Here is a 22976-nt window from a genome sequence, read left to right on the forward strand (position 1 = left end):
AACTATGACAGAGTCATCAGAAAACTTCTGAAGATGACAAGACTCTGTGCAGTAGTTGAAGTCCGAGGTGTAAATGGTGAAGAGAAAGGGAGACAAGACAGTCCCCTCCGGAACCCCAGTGCTGCTGATCACTCTGTCGGACACACAGTGTTGCAAGCACACATACTGTGGTCTGCCAATCAGGTAATCAAGAATCTATGATACCAGGGAGGCATCCATCTGCATCGCTGTCAGCTTCTCCCCCCTACAGAGCAGTGCGGATGGTGTTGAACGCACTGGAGAAGTCAAAAAATATGACCCTCACAGTGCTCGCTGGCTTGTCCAGGTGGGCGTAGGCATGGTTCAGCAGGTAGACGATGGCATCCTCAACTCCTAGTCGGGGCTGGTAGGCGAACTGCAGGGGATCTAAGTGTGGCCTAACCATAGGCCGGAGCAGCTCCAGAACAAGTCTTCATGATGTGGGAGGTCAATGCCACCGGTCTGTAGTCATTGAGGCCGTTGGGGTGCAGTGTCTTCAGCACAGGGACGAGGCAAGATTTGCTCTTTTAAATACCTATAAGCAGGATTTAAGTAGGTTGTAGGTGATGAGCTGGAAATGAATGATACTTGACTCCTGTTAGCTGGGTGACAGGGGCCTGACTGTACAGGCCTGCACTTCTTTCTCTATTCTGCTTGTTACTTTCTCAAATTAAGATTTGTCAGGGAAGATCTTCCCTTAAAGAAACCTTTTGACTTTGACCTATTTTAGAATGTACTTTCATATACCCCAAGAACTCAATCTTAATAACAGATTCTAAAATGTACCAACCACAGAAGTCAGGCTAACAGGCCTATATTTTCCTGTTTCTTCGTCTCCCTTTCTTCTTAAAAGTGGAATGACATTTTCGATTTTCCAGTCCTCTGAAACTATTCTGACTCTAGTGATTTTTGAAAGATTTTTACTAATACCTCCATACCTTTTTACCTACTTCCTTCAGAACCTCTGGTTGTTATCCATCTGGTCCATGTGACTAATCCACAGTCAGACCTTTCTGCTTGTCAAGCACCTTCTATTTTGTCCTGGCAGCTACATTCATTTTTGCCCTATGTCAGGCCTGCACAGTCAGACCCCTCTCACCCAGCTAACAGGAGTCAAGTACCATTTGTTTCCAATTCATCACCAGTGACCTGTTTATAAACCCAACTTTGACCAACAATCTTTGTTCACCCATTGAACCAGCCAAGCTCAATCAGTTGCTCCAAGCCTTCGATTACACCCAGTCCATCACTGCTAAAGTGCTCCACACCAATGAGCACATCTACATAGAGCACTGTTGCAGGAAAGCAACGTCCAATGCCACAGACCTCCACCATCCAGATCATGCTCCTTTCTCATTTCTGCCATCAGGATTCACACCACCTGGTTCAGGAACAGTTTTTACCCCTCAACCATCAGGCTCTTGAACTAGTAGGTATAACTTCATTCAATTTCACTTGCCCCATCACTGAACTGTTCCCATTACCTATGAACTCACTTTCAAGGACTCTTCATCTCATGGTCTTGATATTTATTCCTTATTTATTTATGATTATTATTATTATTATTATTTTCTTTTGTATTTGTGTAGTTTGTTGCCTTTTGCACACTGTTTGTTTGTCCATCCTGTTGGGTGAGGTCTTTCATTGATTCTATTATGTTTCTTGAATTTACTGAGTATGCCTGCAAGAAATTGAATCTCAGAGCTGTATGCAGTAGCCAAAAAAGTACCTTGATAATAAATTTACTTTGTACTTTATTAAATGTTACCTTGTTGCCTTGTTGTGTTAAGTATCTGTTCTCGTTTGTTTTATGACCCATCATGGCTTGTTAGTTAAGTGTTGTTTAGTGCTAACTTGCCTCCCTGCTCTGATTTTGGGTCAATCCTCCTCTACATTTCCTGATAGGATGGCTGAATCCACAATTTACTCAACAGCGGACACTCACCTAAAGGAAGTTGTTCATCTACAGGAGAACACAATCCTGAAGCAGCAGAAAACCATTAATCTTCTGCTTGCCACTCTCAGCATCTGTCTCATTGTAGCAACCTCAGGCCATTCAACCTCTTCCATTGGAGCCCCAGATTCTGGTGGCTTCAATGGATCCCCAACATGACGCCGCAACTTCCTGTCCCAGTGCATCTTGCATTTTGAACTACAGCCATCTCTGTATTCCACGGACCAAACCAAGATTGCCTTTGTCAACTCTTCCTCTTGACTGGGCAAGCTCTGACCTAGGCTGCCACTACCTGTGACAATAAAAACACTATCTGCAATAAATATGAAGATTTTACCACTGAGGTATGCTGGGTTTTCAACCACCTGAGAGTGGAAGGGAGGCATCATATCAGATAACTTTGCCTGTAGCAAGACTCACTCTCAGTGTTGGATTACATTGTGGTGCACTTGAAAGATGAGTTGTCTATCCTGGAGATGTCCACTGACCTCGAAAGCCTTATCACTCTTGCCCTCCAAATTGACAGGTTTCTTATGGAATGATCCTCCAGACTGTCAGCCAGAACCCCAGATCTGTTCCCAGAAACACTTCAGGCCGTAGAACCCTCATCATCATCAATGCCTCCAGAATCCGTGCAAATAGGGAGAGCTTCTGTAACTCCAAAAGAGCTTAACCATCGAGGGAGAAACAACTTGAGTGCTTACTGAGGAGCTACTGATCACCCACGCATCAAATGTCCACTGTGTCTAGGAAAATAGCATCACCGGATACAGATGAGGGGCCTTCTATCTAGGAAGCTCCCCCCAGCCCCTCATTCCAGCACCACTGCCTGACCCATTCTCTCTGTCCTTCTCCACACACTGATAGCCTTATGTGCCCAGGAGGCAAATTTCTGGAGTGGAGTTTGTGTGTGCAGCTTGGATTCCCTACGGATTCTGATTCTGAGCCTGTCTCTCACCCCTTCTGAATCATGGCCATTGATGGAGGTCCCTTGGAGTCTGGGCTCCCTCAAAGAACTACAGCACTTCCTACGCTTCTCCAACTTTTATCACTGCTTCATCAGGAACTACAACCAAATTTCACCTCCCTCACCAAAATTCCTACCTCATGGATAACCTCATCTGCTGCTGTGGACCATGCTTTCGAGGGACTCAAGAGACACCTCACCATGGCTCCCATTCTCTGCCATCCAAGCACATCCAGACTTTTTGTTAAGGTGGATGTATCTAATGTGGACACTGAGACTATCCTCTCCCAGCAAGGACTGGATGGGAAGACACACTATTGTGCCTTCATCTCATGCAATTTCAACTCTGCACAGCACTGCTATGGAGTAGGAAACGGGGATCTACTTGCCATTAAATGGGCCTTGGAGGAATGGAGACGTTGGCTGATGGGAAACACCAGGCCCTTCCTCATCTGAACTGACCACCAGAACCTCATATCAATTCAGCAGACCCACCAGCTCAACCCATTTCATGGTCATTCTTCAAACAATTCAGCTTCCCCATCTCCTACTGACCCGGTTCCAAGAACACTAAGGCAGGTGCCCTGTCATGGCAGTTTGACCCAGCTGAAAAGGAGATCGACCCTCAGCCCATCATTCCATCCTTGCAGATCCTCACCCTGATCATCTGGGATCTTGAGGACCAAAGCTGCCAAGATCTACAGCACGAGCTGGCTCTGGCCAACACACCAGACAAACATGTATACATACCGTCAATCACGTACTCTGAGACACTCCAGTGGGCCCACCCTAACCACTCTCTGGTCATCCAGGTGCATAATGGACTCTGGATTTTCTGCAATGCTGGTTTTGGTGGCCCACCATGATCACAGATGTTGGTGATTTCATTGTTACCTGGCCCAAATGTGCCCAGTTCAATTCCTCCAACCAGTGGCCCTCTGGACTCCTGCTACCAGTTTCCCCAATGGCCATGGGTTTCACATCATGTATTTCACTATGTGTTTGCCACCTTCCAAAGGCGCCATGGTAATCCTGATAGTGGTGGAGCAGTTCTCCAAGGTGACCCACTTCATTGCCCTCCCCAATCTTCCATCAGCTGCTGAGATGGCGGACCTGGTTCCCCCCAACATGCAATTCACCTCCACAGTTTCCATCGTGACATTGTGTTAGACCAGAACCCACTTCTGGTGAGCCTTCTGCTCCCTCCTTCACACTTCACTGAGTGTCCTGTGGCTATCATCCGTAGACCTATGGTCAATCACAGAAGCCAATCAGAAAGTGGAGAAGTTTCTGCCATGCTTCACTGGCTCTAAACCTTCCACATGGAGGTAGTATGTGCTCTAGGCCAAAGCATCCCACAATCTACACACCTCCTCTGCCACATGAATGCCTCCCTTTCCTGCCAGCTCTCCCGCTCCCCCCCCCCCCGGGTTTATTTGTCCCTTTAAAGTTACCCATTGCAACAATCTAGTCACTTAGCATCTCCAACTTCCACCATCATTTAGGATCACACCTACCTTGCAAATGTCCTCCCTCTAGCCTATTGTCTGTTGACCATTGAACCCGCCTGACGCTGCAGCTCCAGAACCAAGATGGTGGAAGGTGGTCCAGTGTACAAGGTTCATTGTTTGATGGATTCAGGTAGTCATGGATGGGGTGTGCAGTGACTGGTTGACTGGGAAAGGTATTGCCTGGAGGAAAGGTCTTGTGAGCCATCCAGCTTCATCTTGGATCTATCACTCATCAGGAGTACCACTGGACCGATCTGGATCAGCCTGGGACATCGGGTGCCAGCCATAGCAGAGGTGGGCAGAATCTAGTCAGGCCTGCACCAGCTGGCACCTCCCAGTCTCAACCCAGCTAACAGAAGTCACCTGCCACTCGATTCCAACATCGCACACTGCCCATTTACAATGAGCTCTCATCCACAGTCTTTGTTCACACATCGAACCAGTCAGCCTCAACCAGTTGCTCCTAGCCTTCAGTTACATTGTTGCCTTGTCATGTTCAATCTCTGCTCTCTCTTGCATTTTGGCTGCACATGGCTTGTTATTTTGAAGTTTATTCATAAAATATCTTTCACTGCTAAATGCCTTTGCTGTTCTGCATTTTTGTCGAGCCTCCCCAATATTTCCAAACAGAATTACTTTCTCTTGCAACAATCTTCCTTCGTAATTATTTGATTATAGTTTTAGAAATAAGTAATCCAGCTGAAAAACTGGTGGATGAAGTTAGGAAAGAGAAATGAAGACTGTGAAGGAAACAGAATATACGAAGGAAAAGAGAGAGAGAGATTTGCAGAAATAAAGGAAATTATTAATTACTTGATTGGATCTTTGTTTCATTTTCCTGTATTTCTGGATTCATTTTACTGTTACAGAATAGGAGAAGGCATTGTGGGAATGTCAGCTATGTTGATCCTACTCCTTTTAAAAAAATCCTTCAGTTCATTTATCTTTGCTTCTTCATCTACCCTGAAGTGGGGGTGAAACTCCCTGAAGTTTTCTGCTATCTGGCTATTTCTTACAGTTCCAGGACAACATCACAGTGGATGGTCTAGAGAAGTGTGTGACACCAGAACTGTGCTGGCAGGATAACAACTACACATGGACTTTAGTCAACAGGACATATAAAGAAAACATTGAGAAATGTAAGTGGAAAAATAATTTTGCACCCTTGTACAAATACATAAGTAATTATGTAAAAGTGGAGGGCTGATTGACTAATACCCTTGTTATATGATTGTAAAGAACTGTAAACTTTGTCACATCCCTTTTCAATGCGATTTGATGTATTTCAATTTTGTGCAATAATTTCCCAGATACTTCATTTCAGACAACCTAACCATAAAAGTACTGCAAGAAAAATTGTCTATGTCTGGGGTATAGTAGGCCTGAAGCTTACAGAGATAGGATGCCATGCATTGATAGAGTTTTATGTTGTACTGCTGTAGCTACTACCATGCATTCTCATCAGATATGATTGTGAACACAACCCAGTCCATCACGAGAAACAGCCATTTCCATTGACAGTTTAGACTTGCCGTTATTTCAGAAGAGCAGCCAATATAATCTTGGATTGCTCCCACCCCAGTCATTCACACTTCTCTGCTTTCCCATTGGGCAGAAGATAATCAAGCTTGAGGGCATGCACCACCAGACTCAAGGGCAACCGATCCTGTTGTTATCGTGCTCCTGAAAGACCTCACATAACTGCACACTACATTCTGCATTTGTCTACTGTCTCAATGTAATTATTTATGGCATGAACTGTCTGAATAGCAAGCAAAACAAAAATTTTTCAGTACCTCTCAATATATGTAACAAATATACCCAATACTAAAATATCTGTTACAGTTTGAATTTCAACACAAATTCACCCTGTTGACCACTAGCAATTTTTATTACTCAAATTGAAAATCTTCAGTCACATAAATTCATACATCTGTCCACAGAAGTTCAATCACAAAGAGAACCTTTTCCCTTCCTTTCACTCCACTCTCCACATCCTCTTCCTTTCTTTCCTTCCACTTCATCTCTGAGTTTGTTCCTCCTCTCCAGCTGCCAGCCACTCACTCCTAGAGTGAGGGTCTCCTTTCACCACTATTGTTCATCCTCTTCAAGACCACCATCGGTTGCTTAAAAAGTACATTAAAAAATATGAGTAGGATTAGACCAGCTGAATGTTAAGCTTGGTCCACCAGTCTATAAGATTATTGTTCAGCTCCACCTTCTTCCTATAACCCTTAATTCCCCTACTTTGTAAAAAAATCTACCCACACACTCAATCCAAGCAGCTGTGCTTATATAAATTGATTGTGAAAAGTATAATGCATAATATAAACAAAATGGATAATATAAACAAAAGGGAATAACTACACTCACTTGCCCATCCATTGAAATGTTCCTACAAACAACTTTATGGTCTCTATCTTGTTACCTCATGTTCTTGTTATTCATTGTTATTTACTTATATTTGCATTTACACAGTTTGTTGCCTTCTATATTCTGGCTGATCTTTCACTGATCACGTTATAGTTAATATTCTATAGATTTACTGAGTATACCCACAAGGAAATGAATCTCAGGGTTGTATATTGTGACATACGTATATGTACTTTGATAATAAAATTTATTTTAATGAATCTGGTTCCAACATTCTTCATGACGGCAAATTACAAATCATTTTCATTCACTGTGTAAAAACAAATTTTCCTCAACTTCTTATTCCATTTCCTGAATAATCTGTTCTTGGCATTTCCACTAATGGAAACAGTTGCTCTTTAATTCACATCATCCAGGCTCCTTGTAATACTGAATATCTAACAAATCACCGCTCAAACTTCTCTCCTCTGAGGAGAAAAGCCCAAACTTTCCTGGTCTGTTGACGTAATGAGTCCCTCCTCCCAACTTTCCATCCCTATATATTTTACATATTTCCTCCTTATAAGACAATCACAACAATTTAGCATGATATTCACAGTGGAAGCCACATAGTAGAGCTGCTGCCTCACAGTTCCAGTGATCTAGGTTTGATCTTGACTTTGGTTGTTGTCTTAAGAAGTTTGAATGTTTTCTGTGCGATGAGATAATGTTTTTTTCTCCTAGTGTGGGTGAGTGGTAGAATCTGGGCAAGTTGACGGGAATGTGGGGAGAATAAAATGGAATCATAAGCATATTGCATCATATCAGCAGCATTCACAAAAAAAAACACTAAACACAATTTTTACAAGGAAGAACATATTTTTAAAAGAAAATCTGTTGCTTCTCTACCATATGCCCATCTGTTCTTCCAGTCCAAGTCTGTCACTATTCCAACATGATGTCACCATTGCACACTTCCTCATTTCTTCTCTTTCAGCTTTCTGAAGGGACCTTTCCCCTCAGACATTCAGGGTCACTCTTGCATCATCTCCAATACCCATTCTACTTCCCACAGCTTCTCCTCAAGCAACAGTTGGACTACAAAGTGCACAACATAAATATAGAGAGGGACATTGAAAAATAACAAGCTTGCGGAATCTTTACCATGCTAAGGGAAACCTATCCTTAGATGCTGTCCTCTGCATCTAGAAAGGGAGAAAGTACCATGTGGTATCTCAACAGACAAAGAAAGGATCTGGTTTATCCAGTTAATCATGGAAGTGCTAAATCAGAGAAATCTCGTCAGTCAGGAATCCTACTCTGAATTGAGGTTCAGGGGAATGAGGTGCTAATGCAGGGAATGGAGAAGTTTTAGGTTAATCCACTCCCCTCTGAACTCAATGTTCTCTTGCTATCCTTTCCCACTGATTTCCTGAATTATAAAGATGTTGCCAATGTAATGATCTTAAATTGCCTTCAGAAGAAGAGCACAGCTGGTAAGATAAGTCATTTGAAAGACTAAAACTAGAACAAACCATTTGGGCTGAATAGCTGCCATTGTACTTTTATGTATTTAGGGTTGAGGTGCAGAATGGCTAGTACCTACTCTTTTGGCCCTGTACTCCTTTCCAGGGCTAGTGCTGTGGAATACCAATGTCCAAATCCCATGTACAGTACTTCCAGATATAGCTAACCTAGCCCTCTGACTAGCTACAGAATTGGAAACTCCCTACTTCCAAGTTTGGCCAACCTATAACTTGGTCAGTGATTTCTGACAACTAGTGGCAGACAATTCAGTAGTTATTGTACATTCAGAGCCAGTGTACAGAAAAAGCTTCAGACTCAAGCACACTGAGAGTAGCAATGGTTCAGCACTGAGTGATTGGGTCCTCTTCTTGTATCATGCTGCAAGATTCCCTTAATCTACTCATGAACCTCTTATGGATTTGCATGAAGCTTCAGTAGTGAAGAGTGGCCACAGCCTTTGGTTGTTATAATTAGAACAAAGAACATATTACAGTAAGCAATGAACAGGCCCATGTCAGTGATGAACAAAATGACAAATTAGACTATACCTTGTCTGCCTGATACATTATCTATATCCCTCCATTCCCTGCACATTTCTATATTTACCTAAAAGCATCTTCAATATCTATCATATCTGCTTCCACCGCTATCCCTGGCAGTTCATTCAGGCACCTACCACTCTTGGTTAAAAAAAACCTTGCCCAACACATCATATTTACATTTTCCCTCTTTCGCCTTCAGTTTATGTCCATGGAAAAAAGATTCTGACTATCTACCTGATCCATGTCTGTTCCAGTTTTATGGACCTCTATAAGGTTGCATGGCATTGTCTGTTTCTCCAGAGGAAACAACCCAAGTCTGTCTGAGCTCTCCTTATAGTTTATATCCTCTATAATCCATGCAGAATCTTCGCAAAGCTCTTCTGTACCTTCTCCTAAGCTTCTAGGTCTTTTTTTAATGGGGTGATCAGAACTGCACACAATACTCCAAATGCATGCAAAGCAAAGTTTTATATAGCTGCAGAAGAGAGATAGGTCATCTGACTGACAGCTGTTTGGGAATGATACTTCAGTAAATCTTCCATTTTTTTCCCAGTCCACTGGCCACTTGCTTAACTTGCAGTAATTTCTTGATCTTCCAACATTTCTTCCTTTATCCAGGTAACCACTTGTTTGTGAATTCCACTATGTCTGATCTTGTGGTGGGGCTGATCTTGCTGGCTGGCTCTCTGGTTGTCCTGTGTACATGCCTTGTTCTGATTGTCAAGCTGCTGAATTCCATGCTGAGGGGACAGGTTGCCAAAGCTATCAAAAAGGTCATCAATACTGGTGAGTGTTTGCTGCAGCCGAGGGCTTGAGTTCTCTGCTGTGATGAGGAGGAGTCTTTAGTGGATCACAGATGATCAAACACTTGCAATTATTCTGCACAAAAGTTTAGCAAGCTTAATTTAAACTAAATTGAAAATGGAAAGCTTGTGATTAGGGGAAAGGAAATAGAATTCATATTTTAGATCATTGGCTATTACTAATGAACGATGGGGAGACAGATGAGTGCAGATGCTGAAATTTGAAGCAACAAACAATCTGCTAGAGGAACTCAGTAGTTTAGAGAGCATTTCAGTGGGGAAATAAAGGGTCATGTCTTGAAACCTTAACTTTACTGTCCTCCCTTAGCAGATACTGATTAATCTAATATTTTTCCTTCCATTTCTGTTTTTGAGTCAGATTTCCTCTGTTTTGCGCTTAACAGATCTTAAGGCTCTATATCTGAACAGCTTGCCAATTCAATGAGCCTCAGAGAATGATAGAACTTGACTAGTCTTCATAGCACTCAAGAATCATTGCATACTGCTAAAAGGGATGGAGTGAAGTTAATGCAGGTGATTGAGAAAGGTCCTACACATGTTGTAATATTTGAGCTTTTGTGAATGTATTCTGAGGCGTAGCTTTGACACGATTGAGTTTCTGGGATCTGTAGTCTTCTTTTGATTTGACCCTCAGAAACTGAATGAAACGCATTTACTCACCTGTATGCTCCCATGTATTGTTGTATGCATGAGAAGCTGAGTATTTCTGGCATTTTCTGTAGATTATTACAGAAGACATTGGTTGTTCTAGTTTCAGGCCAATGGAAAATACTCCAAAATATCTCATTAGTATTTCCTGTGTAATAATGTCAAAACCCTGGAACTCCATATCTGACAGTAAAGAGGGATGATGAACATTACCTGGACTGTGATAATTCTGAAGAAGACAGTAGACACGGGAATTTAATGCCATAATTAGCAATCTTATTCTCAACTTAAAAGCAATACTGAAACCGTATTCATAAAACAATACACTTCTGCCCACTTGATTCATAGTATGGCACACTCTTCGAGTTATACCTACTTCCGGGGTGCCAGGCACAAATCGAGTAGCAGCAGTATTCTCAATGGATACAATTAAATATTCCTGTTTTAGCCTGATATAGCAAAAAAGCACAACTGCTTCCAAGGTCAGTACAGTCAACAAAGATGTCTTAATGTATTTAAACAACACCGATTGTGGTCGGAAGTTCCCACGGAGGGCACCTCGGAGGAAGCGCGGGTGTAGATCAGGGTTACAAGTGCTTTTAAGGAAATGGGGTTTTCAACTCCCTATACTGACTACCTTGCTGGTGAACATGCTGCTCCTGATGAATAAAATCGAAGACATCAGAGCTAGGGTGTTGAATCAGAGAGACATTAGAACCGCGTGTGTCCTTTCACAGAATCCTGGTTAACCCCCTCCATACCTGATGCAGCGATCCAGATTGAGGGGTTCACCGTCAGGATATATCTATAGAGTCTCTCAAAAGTAGAGGTGGAGGAGTATGCCTCATGATCAACTCTTTTTGGTGCACGAAGAAATCAGTGCTGTCCCAATTCTGCTCACTAGACCTGGACTATCTAGAAGTAAAGTGCTGTCCTTTTTACCTACCACGGGAGTTCTCTTGGGTCATTTTGGTTGCAGTTTACATTCCACCTCAGGCCAATGTCAAACAGGCTTTAGATGATCTGAGCAATGGGATCAATATGCACGAAACAGAGCACCCTAATGCCTTCACCATCATTTTGGGAGATTTTAACCAGGTCAGTCTGAAAAAAATCACTAAGCAACTACTATCAACAGATCACTTGCATTACCAGAGGAAACAACACACTGGAGCATTGCTATAGCACTATCAAGAATGCCTACCATGCTATTCCACGCCCTCACTTCGGGAAGTCTGATCACCAGGTTGTACTTCTACTCTCTGAGTATAAGCAGAGACTGAAGGTTACATAAGGGGGGCGCTGGGAGCGGACCCAAATGCAAGACACAGAAACTGAAGTACTAGGAACAGGACAGGACTAGAGACTAGAAATAGTGACGTGACTGGATGCAGACTACGAGCTGAGACAAGAACCTAGGACATTGGCTAGGCAAGCGGGACCAGAACAAGGAACTGGGAACTAGGAGCCTGGGCTTGGACTCTGAGTCAGAGACTGGACAAGGATCCAGAACCTGGGTCTTGACTCGGGCTCGGACCCCGGAACTAGACAAGGACATGACGTGGCTACAGGACTGGACATGGTTTGGGTTCCTCGAGGCGAGAGCATGATGAGGCTTAGGTTCCTCGAGGTGAGGGCATGATGAGGCTTGGGTTCGGACTCCGAGCCAAAGACTGGACAAGGACCCAGAACCTCGTTCTTGACTTGGGCTCAGACTCCGGAACTAGGCAAAGACATGACGTGGTCTTGAGAGACAAGAACCTTGGAGCCTTGGACGAGGACTGGACGCTTGGAGCCTTGGACTTGAGAGACAGGAACATGGAACAAGAGCCGGTACCCCTCCTTGGGAACAGGACGTAGGGCCGGGACTCATACACAGAATACTGAAAACGATGAGACGGTTCCCAACACTAGGTAGCGGCAAACGGCCAGATCTACCTAGCGAAGGAGAGGGCACAGAGACGGTTCCCAACAATAGGTAGCAGCAAACGGCCGGACCTACCTAGGGAAGGAGAGGACACAGAGACGGTTCCCAACACTAGGTAGCGGCAAATGGCCAGACCCACCTAGTGAAGGCATGAACACAGAGACTGTTCCAACTCAACAATAGATAGTTCCTTATCTTGACACAGCAAGGCTCTAGTCTCGCTCTGGTGGTTGAACTTGACAAGGGTGCAGGCAAGGCTCCAGGCACAGGTTGCAGGCGAGGCTCTAGGAGGAAGTTAAAGGGAAGGGAGCAGTCCAGCAAATGAAGCTGAACCCGGGAGCTATTTATGTAGCCAGCCCAAAATCAGAATCATGTGCCTCAGTTAAGGCACACAACAGGACAAGGGAAAACCGGAAAACCTAGAATATGGATCGATGGACTGGACCGTAAACCAGAATGTGGACTTCACAGAATGGACCATGACAGTACCCCCACCCCTCTATGGGAGCCTCCTGGTGACCGAACAGGCTCTCCAGGACTAAGGACGACACGGGCAGGTGGGAGGGTATTCAACAGGAGGGAACTCAGGATGGCAAGGGTAAAATGACAGTGTCTATGTCGCTAGGTCCATATTTGGCTGGACTGTTCTGTCATAAGGTGAACGCTGGGAGCGGACCCAAATGCAAGACACAGAAACTGAAGTACAAGGAACAGGACAGGACTAGAGACTAGAGATAGTGACGTGACTGGATGCAGACTAGGAGCTGAGGCAAGAACACAGACTTGGCCTGGGGCATTGGCTAGGCAAGCAGGACCAGGACAAGGAACTGGGAACCAGGAGCCTGGACTTGGACTCCGAGCCAGAGACTGGACAAGGACCCAAGAACTGGGTCTTGACTATGACTCGGACCCCAAAACTAGACAAGGGCATGATGTGGCTACAGGACTGGACATAGCTTGGGCTTTCGAGGCGAGGACATGACAAGGCTTCAGTTCCTCGAGGCGAGGACATGACGAGGCTTGGGTTCCTCGAGGCGAGGACATGACGAGGCTTGGGGTCCTCGAGGCGAGGACATGACGAAGCTTGGGTTTGGACTCTGAGCCAGAGACGGGACAAGGACCCAGAACCTGGGTCTTGAGTCGGGCTCGGACTCCGGAACTAGGCGAAGACATGACGTGGTCCTAGGCGACAGGAACCAGCCAGAGACGGGACAAGGACGCAGCAAGGCTCCGGTCTCCCTCCGGTGGTTGAACTTGACAAGGTTGCAGGCGAGGCTCCAGGCACAGGTTTGAGATGAGGCTCGAGGGGGAAGGGGGAAGGGGGAAGGGGGAAGGGGGAAAGGGGGAAGGGGGAAGGGGGAAAGGGGAAAGGGGAAAGGGGAAAGGGGAAAGGGGAAAGGGGAGGGAGGAGGGGGAGGGCGAGGGGGAGGGGAAGAGAATAGTCCAGCAAATGAAGCTGAACCCAGGAGCTATTTATGTAGCCAGCCCAAAATCAGAATCATGTGCCTCAATTAAGGCACACAATGGGACAAAGGAAAACCAGAAAACCTGGAATATGGATTGATGGAACGGACGGTGAACTGGAATGAAGAATTCATGGACCGGACCATGACAGAAGACTGCAGCATCAGTTGTGAGGACCAAGAAGGTATGGACAAGGGAAGCACAGGAGGGCCTACAGGACTGCTTTGAATCAGTGGACTGGACTGTATTCAGGGGTTCATCTTCGAACCTGGATGAGTATGCTGCAGTTGTTACCGACTTCATTAAAACCTGTGTGGATGAGAGTGTGCCCAAAAGACTTGCTGTACATTCCCAAAGCAAAAGCCGTGGATAAACCAGAAGGCATGTTGTCTGCTGAAGGCTAGATTGGTGGCGCCCCAGCCCTGTACCAGAAAACCAGGTATGATTTGCGGAGGGCTTTTTCAGGGGCGAAAAGACAATTTTGAGTGAAGTTGGAGGTGATATCGGATGCACAGCAACTCTGGCAGGGTCTGCAAGACATTACTTCCTACAAATTGAAACCCAATAGCGTGAATGGCAGCGATGCTTCACTACCAGATGAACTCAACGCCTTCTAAGCCCGCTTTGAAAGGGAGAACACAACTACAGCTGTGAAGATCCCTGCTGCACTTGATAACCCTGTGATCTCTGTCTCGGAGGCTGATGTTAGACTGTCTTTAAAGAGAGTGAACATTCGTAAGGCAGAAGGTCCTGATGGAGTACATGGTAAGGCTCTGAAAACCTGTGCCAACCAACTAGCGGGAGTATTCAAGGACATTTTCAACCTCTCACTGCTATGGGTGGAAGTTCCCACTTGCTTCAAAAGGCAACAATTTTACCAGTGCCTAAGAAGAATAATGTGGGCTGCCTTAATGACTATCACCCGGTAGCACTCACATCGACAGTGATGAAATGCTTTGAGAGGTTAATCATGACTAGACTGGACTCCTGCCTCAGCAGGGACCTGAACCCATTGCAATCTGCTTATTGCCACAATAGGTCAATGGCAGAAGCAGTCTCAATGGCTCTCCACACGGCTTTAGACCACCTAGACAACACAAACACCTATGTCAGGACGCTGTTCATCGACTATAACTCAGCATTTAATACCATTATTCCCACAATCCTGATTGAGAGGTTGCAGAACCAGGGCCTCTGTACCTCCCTCTGTAATTGGATCCTCGACTTCCTAACCGGAAGACCATAATCTGTGCTGATTGGTGATAACATATCCTCCTCGCTGATGATCAACACTGGTGCACCTCAGGGATGTGTGCTTAACCCACTGCTCTACTCTCTGTGTGGCTAGGCATAACCCAAATACCATCTATAAATTTGCTGACGATACAACCATTGTCGGTAGAATCTTAGGTGATGACAAGAGGGCGTACAGGAGTGGGATATGCCAACTAGTGGAGAGGTGTCGCAGCAACAACCTGGCACTCAATATCAGTAAGACAGAAGAGCTGATTGTGGACTTCAGGAAGGGTAAGACAAAGGAACACATACCAATCCTTATAGAGGGATCAGAAGTGGAGAGAGTGAGCAGCTTTAAGTTCCTGAATGTCAAGATCTCTGAGGATCTAACCTGGTCCCAACATATCGATGTAGTTATAAGGAAGGCAAGACAGCGGCTATACTTTATTATGAGTTTGAAGGGATTTGGCATGTCAACAAATACACTAAAAACTTCTATAGTTGTACCATGGAGAGCATTCTGACAGGCTGTATTATTGTCTGATATGGTGGGGCTACTGTACAAGATCGAAAGAAGCTGCAGAAGGTTATAAATCTAATCAGCTCAGAAAGCTAGCGTTAATTATTAAGAACCTCCAGCACCCAGGGCATGCCCTTTTCTCACTGTTACCATAAGGTAGGAGGTACAGAAGCCTGAAGGCACACACTCAGCAATTCAGGAACATTTTCTTCCCCTCTGCCATCCAATTCCTAAATGGACATTGAATCTTTGGACACTAGCTCACTTTTTAAAAAATATACAGTATTTCTGTTTTTGCACATTTTAAAAAATCTATCCAATATATGTAAGTGATCTACTTGTTCATTTATTTTTTATTTTTATTTTTATTTTATTTATTTTTATTATTATTTTTCTCCGCTAGATTATGTATTGCCTTGAACTGCTGCTGCTAAATTAACAAATTTCATGGCACATGCCAATGATAATAAACCAGGTTGTGATTCTGATTCTGATTATGAAACTTCCAGTGTTCTCAATGGATATTCATTGGTTTTTGACTAATTGTTTTCTGAGGAACTCCTCGGGTGCTGACAGTTATTGTCTGGCTTATAATTAAGTTGTAGTAACTTAGGAAACTACTGAAGTATTCTAGATGGAAAGTTCATTATGTCATCTTGCCTGCTTTCAGATTTTCCATACCCGTTTGGCTGGCTAGCAGGCTATCTTGCCATGGTAGTGGGAGCTGGCATTACATTTGTTGTCCAAAGCAGCTCTGTGTTTACTTCAGCCATCACTCCACTTATTGGTAAGTTTAGGATACAAACATGGAATGTTGCAACACAGAGGAGAGCATCCTACAGTTTTGGTTTCGTGAAGGAATTATCTAATTATTCAAATCACCAGATCTGTGCAATATCATCGAATTGAAATATTTCTCCCATTCCCTTTTGAACATTTCTAAATCTTTTCATTACCCTTTCCAAAGCTTCTGCATCCTTCCTGTAATGGGGCTAACAGAACAACACACAGTACTCCAACTAGTCTACCCGGAGTTTTATAAAGATGGAATTTCCTGACCCTTGCCTTAACTAATCCTTCTGTTATCTTCAAAATTCTCTCTTCTGTCTAAGTTACAGCTCCATATGTGTATAAAATTTGCTTTATAGGAGAAAAGTCTACAGCAAAATGAATAAGAATCAAAGTTCAGTTGACAGTTGAGGCAGAATCAGGAATACGTTGAACCATTCTGCCATCCTTGTAAGTTGATGGGTTGCTAATCTGATGACTGAGGAGCCTAGGCAACATGCCCAAAATGCAAAAGGAACTCAGCAGGCCAGATAGTATCTATGGAAAAGAGTAAGTGGTTAATTTTTCGGGCAGCAGCCCTTCACCAGGATTGGAGAAAAAGATGAGGTTGGACTAAGAAGGTGGGGGAGCAGAGGAAGAATTACAAGGTGGTAGGCGATAGGTGAAACCAGGAGAGGGGGAGAGGTGAAGTAAAGAGCTGAGAATTTGATTGGTGAAAGAAATAAAGGGCTGGAGAAGGGGGAGGAGCAGCAGAGGGAGGTGATGGGCAGGTAAGGAGATAAAGAAAGAGAGGGAATAGGGAATGGGGGAGGCCATGGACTGACAGTTCGGAATGGGAATGGGAAATTGAATTGAAATGGGTAGCCACTGGGAGATGCCATGTTTTCTGGTGGACGGAGCGTAGATCAGCGAAGCAGCCTCCCAGTCTACATTGGGTCTCACATATATACCGGAGTTCAAACCGGGAACAATGGAAACAGATATAATCCAAAGCATAGAATTAGGAATTAACAGATGACCCCAACAGACTCACAGGTGAAGTATCACCTCACCTGGAAAAACTGTTTGGGGACCTATATCGTAATGAGGGAGAAGTTGTAGCGGTAAGTATGCACTTGTTCCACTTACAAGGTTAAGTACCAGGAGGGAGATCACTGGGGAGGGACGAATGGGCATGGGAGTCACAAAATGCCCCCATTTTCAATTCTACTTCTCATTCCCATTCCAACATGCCAGTCCATGGCCTTATCTACCACTGCGATGAGGCACACTCAAGTTGGAGGATCAACACCTTATATTCCATCTGGGTAGCCTCCAACCTGATGGGATGAACATCAATTTCTCGAGCTTCCCCTTCACCATTTCCCCCATTCCCATTTTCCTCTCTCTCTTTATCTCCTTACTTGCCCATCATCTCCTTCTGGTGCTCCTCCCCATTCCTTTTCTTCCATGGTCTTTTACTCTTTCCTATCAGGTTCCCCCTTCTGCAAACCTTTATCTCTCTAACCAATCAACTTCCCTGCTCTTTACTTCACCCCTCCCACCCCAATTTCACCTATCACCTATCACCTGGTACATCTTCCTCCCCTGTCCCATCTTCTTGCTCCGATTTTTCATCTTTTTTTCACGTCTGGATGAAAGATCTTGGCCTGAAACATTGACTGTTTACTCTTTTCCATAGATGTGACTGACCTGCTGAATTCCTCCAGTATTTTGTGTGTGTTGCTTTGGATTTCCGGCATCAGCAGATTTTCTTGTGTTTGTACTGCTGAGGAGCCTAGCATTAATTTCAAAAAAGATTCCCCATAAGAGATAATGTAAATGCCATTTAAAGCTAATGGATTTTAATCAACATGAGAAGGACTGCAGGTGCTGGAAATCTAAAGCAACACACACAAAATGCTGGAGGAACTCAGCAGGTAAGGCATCATCTCTGGAAATGAATAAACAGTCCTCATTTCAGGCTGAGACCCTTCTACAAGATTTTTATAAATAGCATTTGATTCTATTGGGTTGAGATTGATTCTTTATCTCTGCGGGTTTATTAACTTAAATTCCATTTCTGTCACAACAAAACAATTCCTAATTCTATGCATTGGATTATATCCATTTTCAGTACATTCTGAATACAGAGAGCTTTGGAACGTTTTACACTCCCCATCATCTGGAGTAGAGGATAGACAGAAATCTGTCATATGACAAGAAACTCTCCAGGTCCCCCTCCCTGACCTGTTAGGGTTGCACTGTTCCAATAGCATCTTGAAGGTTTGATCACCACACACCAAGCGCTCCTGGCATGAATACATTATAGAATGTGTTAAGGTGATAATGGCTGTGTGCACCATTTGATCATTGTGGTAAGGAGGTCCACCTGTCTTGCTCTTTCTCATTTTCTAGGTATTGGGGTGATCAGTATTGAACGTGCCTACCCATTAACGTTGGGATCCAACATTGGCACCACTACCACTGCAGTTCTGGCAGCTCTGGCCAGCCCAGGTGACATGTTACCAAGTGCTTTCCAGGTAAAGCCAACGTTTCCCACTTTATTTTGTGGCTTAGTCTTCTGTGATCAACACAAATATTGTACAAATACAAATACAGTTCATTTAAATGTCCTCTCCTTTTCCTCTCCTACACTATTGGTGCATTCTTGGGCAAGAGTGCATTTGCACATGATACTCATTATCTTCTGGCACCTTATTCAATAGGCAGCATTCATTTGTGATCCTTTGTGAGTATTCAACACTGGAGTGAAGATACACATGGGATTATCACACCCTGTCCCTAAAAACTTCTGACCAACAGTGGTGATAGGATAACTTGCTTTAATACACCTAGTCCTTTAGTTCTGTGTATTAGAGTGGCTCACTTATTTTGACTTGTTTGAGGCAATGAATGTAACCAAATGAATGTCCAACCATGAACATGTCTTGATCTTGTTCATGATTTCTTGACCTTTAAAGCTGATAAACTCTAAACTCTAAGGGATGTAGAGGACTGCATGTTTGAACAATTTAAATAAGCTAGTCAATCCAGTGGGAAAGCACAGTGGAGATGCTTCGCATCTCCATTGTCCTGAGTTCAATCCAAATCTCCAGTGCTGTTTGTGCAAAATTTTTATATTCTTCCTGTGACCTTTGTGAGTTTCTCCCAGGTGCTCTTTCCCTCAAATCCCAAAGATGAGGTAGTAGGTTTATTGGCCACTGTAAATTACCCCCTAAAATAGGTAAGTTGCATAGGGGAATTGAAGGGCAGGTGAGAGAATAAGTTGCAGTGCGGAAATAAGGAAGGAGGAGTGGGACTAATGCCAGTCATCCTGGACTTGATAGGTCAAATGGCCTCCTTCAATATTATGGCAAATAATAGTTAAAAATATATTAAAGCTCTAAGAAATAATTTTAAAAATTATGTAAACAAAAATCAGAAAAAAACAACAAAATAATAGCTAACCCTTTTTCATCTTAAACTTCAGGTCATGAACCCTCACATAATATTCTAATCTTCTTAGAACATAAATGAAGCCATTTGGCCCATTGAGTTTATCTGGGCTGTCAACACATTCTCATCAATCTCATTCCCTCACATATTACCTGTAACCCACTCTCTCTCACGTGTCCATCAACTCCATCGTAGTACACCCACCACTACCCACAATAAGGGCAATTTTAACACCATGCACTTATTATTGTTATGTAACTTGCCTTTCTCCATAATGGAAGTATTATTCACAGTAGCAACTTTAATTGATTTAATTGTGGCTTTACTTAAGTTATATGGACAACAAAATTATCTTCATTTTGTTTTGCTTTTCAGATTGCCCTTTCCCATTTCTTTTTCAATATTGCTGGGATAATACTTTGGTACCCAATTCCAATCACCCGCTTCCCTATCCGCATGGCAAAAATCTTGGGAGAACGAACTGCCAAGTACCGCTGGTTTGCTGTTTTATATCTGATCATCTGCTTCCTGCTCCTCCCTTCGCTAATCTTTGGCCTCTCCATGGCTGGTTGGCAGGTACTGATAGGCGTAGGTGCCCCATTCATGGGCATACTCATCTTCATTGGCATCACCAACGTCTTGCAGGCGCGCAGGCCCAAGTATCTGCCTAAAAAACTCCACTCATGGGACTTCCTCCCTATCTGGATGCACTCCTTGAAGCCCATGGACCGTATAATAACTAATGCTGCTCTCTGCTGCACGGACCACTGCATTTGTGCAGACAAGAGAGAAATACGGGAGAGCACCAGCCAGACTGAGTTATCACCACAGACGAAGGTGAAGACAGCCTGTGACAACTCAACCATTGCCTACCTGGAGGATATTTCAATTGGAGCCTCTTCGCCCATATTAAACAGATTGCCGGTGCTGGACATCACAAAACTGTAGTAACACACTAACTTTCCCATTTTCCTTTGATATTTTCATGAATTACAGAGTCCTTCCTCCTCCTTTTCCTTATCTTTTTCCCATATCCTTTTCTGCCCACCCTTTGCCTACCAAGTCTCACCTTAAACAATACAAATACACCTCTTTAGAGGCTATTTGCTCTTCACTTCCAGATGAATTCACCTGGAAGTGACTGTCAAATCATTGGAAGAACAAACATCTGCTACTTATCACACTTAAATGCTTCTGTTAAAAGAACAAATCAGAGAACACTGACAGATCTAGAGAACATCTGTCTAACTGGTTGCTCGTAAGCAAATGCTTCCAACTACCCCTCCCCCACCTAAAAGACTGTTTTCTGTCACTTCCAATATTTATTTTCGCAAATAATAAACAAATATTCAACGGAAATTAATATAACCACATAATTCATTGCTTTAATCTCCTGATGACTTTTCTGGTTGTTCATAGGAGATTAATCCATAATTCCCTGAGGCTCCAGGATGATTCTGGTAACCAGTTGATATTAACTTCTAACATTCGTGACGTAACTATATCTGCAAATACTTGCAGACTACCTATCCATTCCAGCTCATGTCAACTCTCATTGGAATAATTAGGTTGATATCAAAAACATGGGAAGAGAACAAAAGATGATTGCTATTGGCAAAAGGGGATTCGTTCACCAAGCCTATTAATCTATTAAGAAAATTGAGTGGAGTATTAGGAGTAACTTCAGGTCCGACTTCCTCAATTTATGTTAATCTATTACTCCCAGTGCCATGAACCTTCACTCGGCCTAAATAGTCAAATATTTTTGATACAAATGAGCTCAATGCCCAGGTTAAGTCACCCACCTTTTCACTCTTTTCAGTCTATGGTAACAGATCCCCATCTGAAACAGTTCTAAAAATGGTTGAGTACAGGCCTGAAATTGTCTGAGAAAGACAACATTGGATAAACAACAAACAGATAAACTTTGAGGGTCTTCTTTTCAAGGCTCTCCTTCCAGTATAATGTCTTGCTTGTCAGAAATCAGTAAGACTGAAGCAAATGGCCTAATTTTTCATGTTTCCAATTCCCTCTTCATTAAGCAAGTGGGTGGTATAATGGGAAATGGGGTCAAGCATACCAATTTGTTCACTCAAGCATCCAATTCCCTTCAAGCAAGAATCTTTTCAATAACTTGGAATAAATTCAAGTCTGACATACATTGGACCAATGAATTATTTTCTTTTTCTTGAAGTAATCTGGATTCTTTTGAAAATGTGGAGGGATATAAATACCTGCCTTTTCTGAGCAGTTTTACATTAATCAGTCCAGTTCTATATGCCTGTTTGAATATTGTTACATATATTGTCATCAATTTTTGTACTTTATACAGATATAGAGGCTTTTGTTTGAAGTCTTCCTATCTTTTTCTTGGTGCCATTATGGTACGTGGAACAATAAACCACTGAATTTCAATGGAGTAGATATTCTACAAATCATCCTGAATACATAAAAACATCTGATGATCCAATTCCATGCCCTCCCCCACTGAAGTGATGGAGTTTAGACTTACACTTACACCATCTGTCAAAGGGAGGCATCTCTTCTGAGAAGCGACAGGCAGTAGGTGAATGTGAAAGTTTATCTCAGTGAAACCAAACCCAGCTCTTGATTAGCTTCTTTCTGTCTGACCTAACTTTCTGAGGTAATAATTATCTATCATAATGAAGAACAATAACTTCTAAATTATCTCCCTGAAGCTTTCAGGTCTATGCTAGATTAAGCGTATACCAGCGCTGATATAAAAAGAACATGTTGACACAATGTCACACAGATCTTAATAACACTTCCATTTACATTGTTTCTTTTGTTGAAATTACCTGGAAAATTCACACTTTTGATCTGGTCAGGCAGGTGTTATGCTCCAGCAGTGGTCTTCAGCATTAGGTTGGAGGTGCATTTAGATGAATCTTGCAGAAGATCAAATGTTGGTCTTGTTCTTGGGACAACTACCAGCCCATCCTGAACTGACAAAGTGTAGAGTGCTACAGACCAATTACTGGTGAATAGAATTAGTACAGACAGGATTTTAATTGGCACAGAGGGTAAAAAGACCTGTTTCTGTGCTATATGTCTCTATGATTCCTGAAATAGTGCTATGAGTTCTTTACCAAAGCTGCTGGACCAGCATATGGTTCAATACTATACTTTCTACAGTACTATACTAGAATGCTAACACATATGTGTTCAAGCTGGATGTGAGGCAGACCCTAATGAACTTTAGCTCAGCAACTTATCAAATTGTTAGGTGCTGTATCAC

General features: G+C 43.2%; 1 protein-coding gene across 1 annotated transcript in view; it reads left to right on the forward strand.

The window, feature by feature from the left end:
• Window positions 1-22132, forward strand: part of LOC134349412 (sodium-dependent phosphate transport protein 2A-like) — a 45270-nt gene extending 23138 nt beyond the window's left edge. The window contains exons 9-13 of the mRNA XM_063053679.1: window positions 5469-5589; window positions 9490-9657; window positions 16161-16277; window positions 18677-18801; window positions 20093-22132. Coding sequence (XP_062909749.1) covers window positions 5469-5589; window positions 9490-9657; window positions 16161-16277; window positions 18677-18801; window positions 20093-20665 — 1104 coding nt within the window. The 3' untranslated portion in view covers window positions 20666-22132. The remainder of the gene's footprint in view (window positions 1-5468; window positions 5590-9489; window positions 9658-16160; window positions 16278-18676; window positions 18802-20092) is intronic.
• The last annotated feature ends 844 nt before the right edge of the window (window positions 22133-22976 follow it).

Source organism: Mobula hypostoma, chromosome 7 (genome assembly GCF_963921235.1).
Source record: "Mobula hypostoma chromosome 7, sMobHyp1.1, whole genome shotgun sequence".
Classification (NCBI taxonomy): Eukaryota; Metazoa; Chordata; class Chondrichthyes; order Myliobatiformes; family Myliobatidae; genus Mobula; species Mobula hypostoma.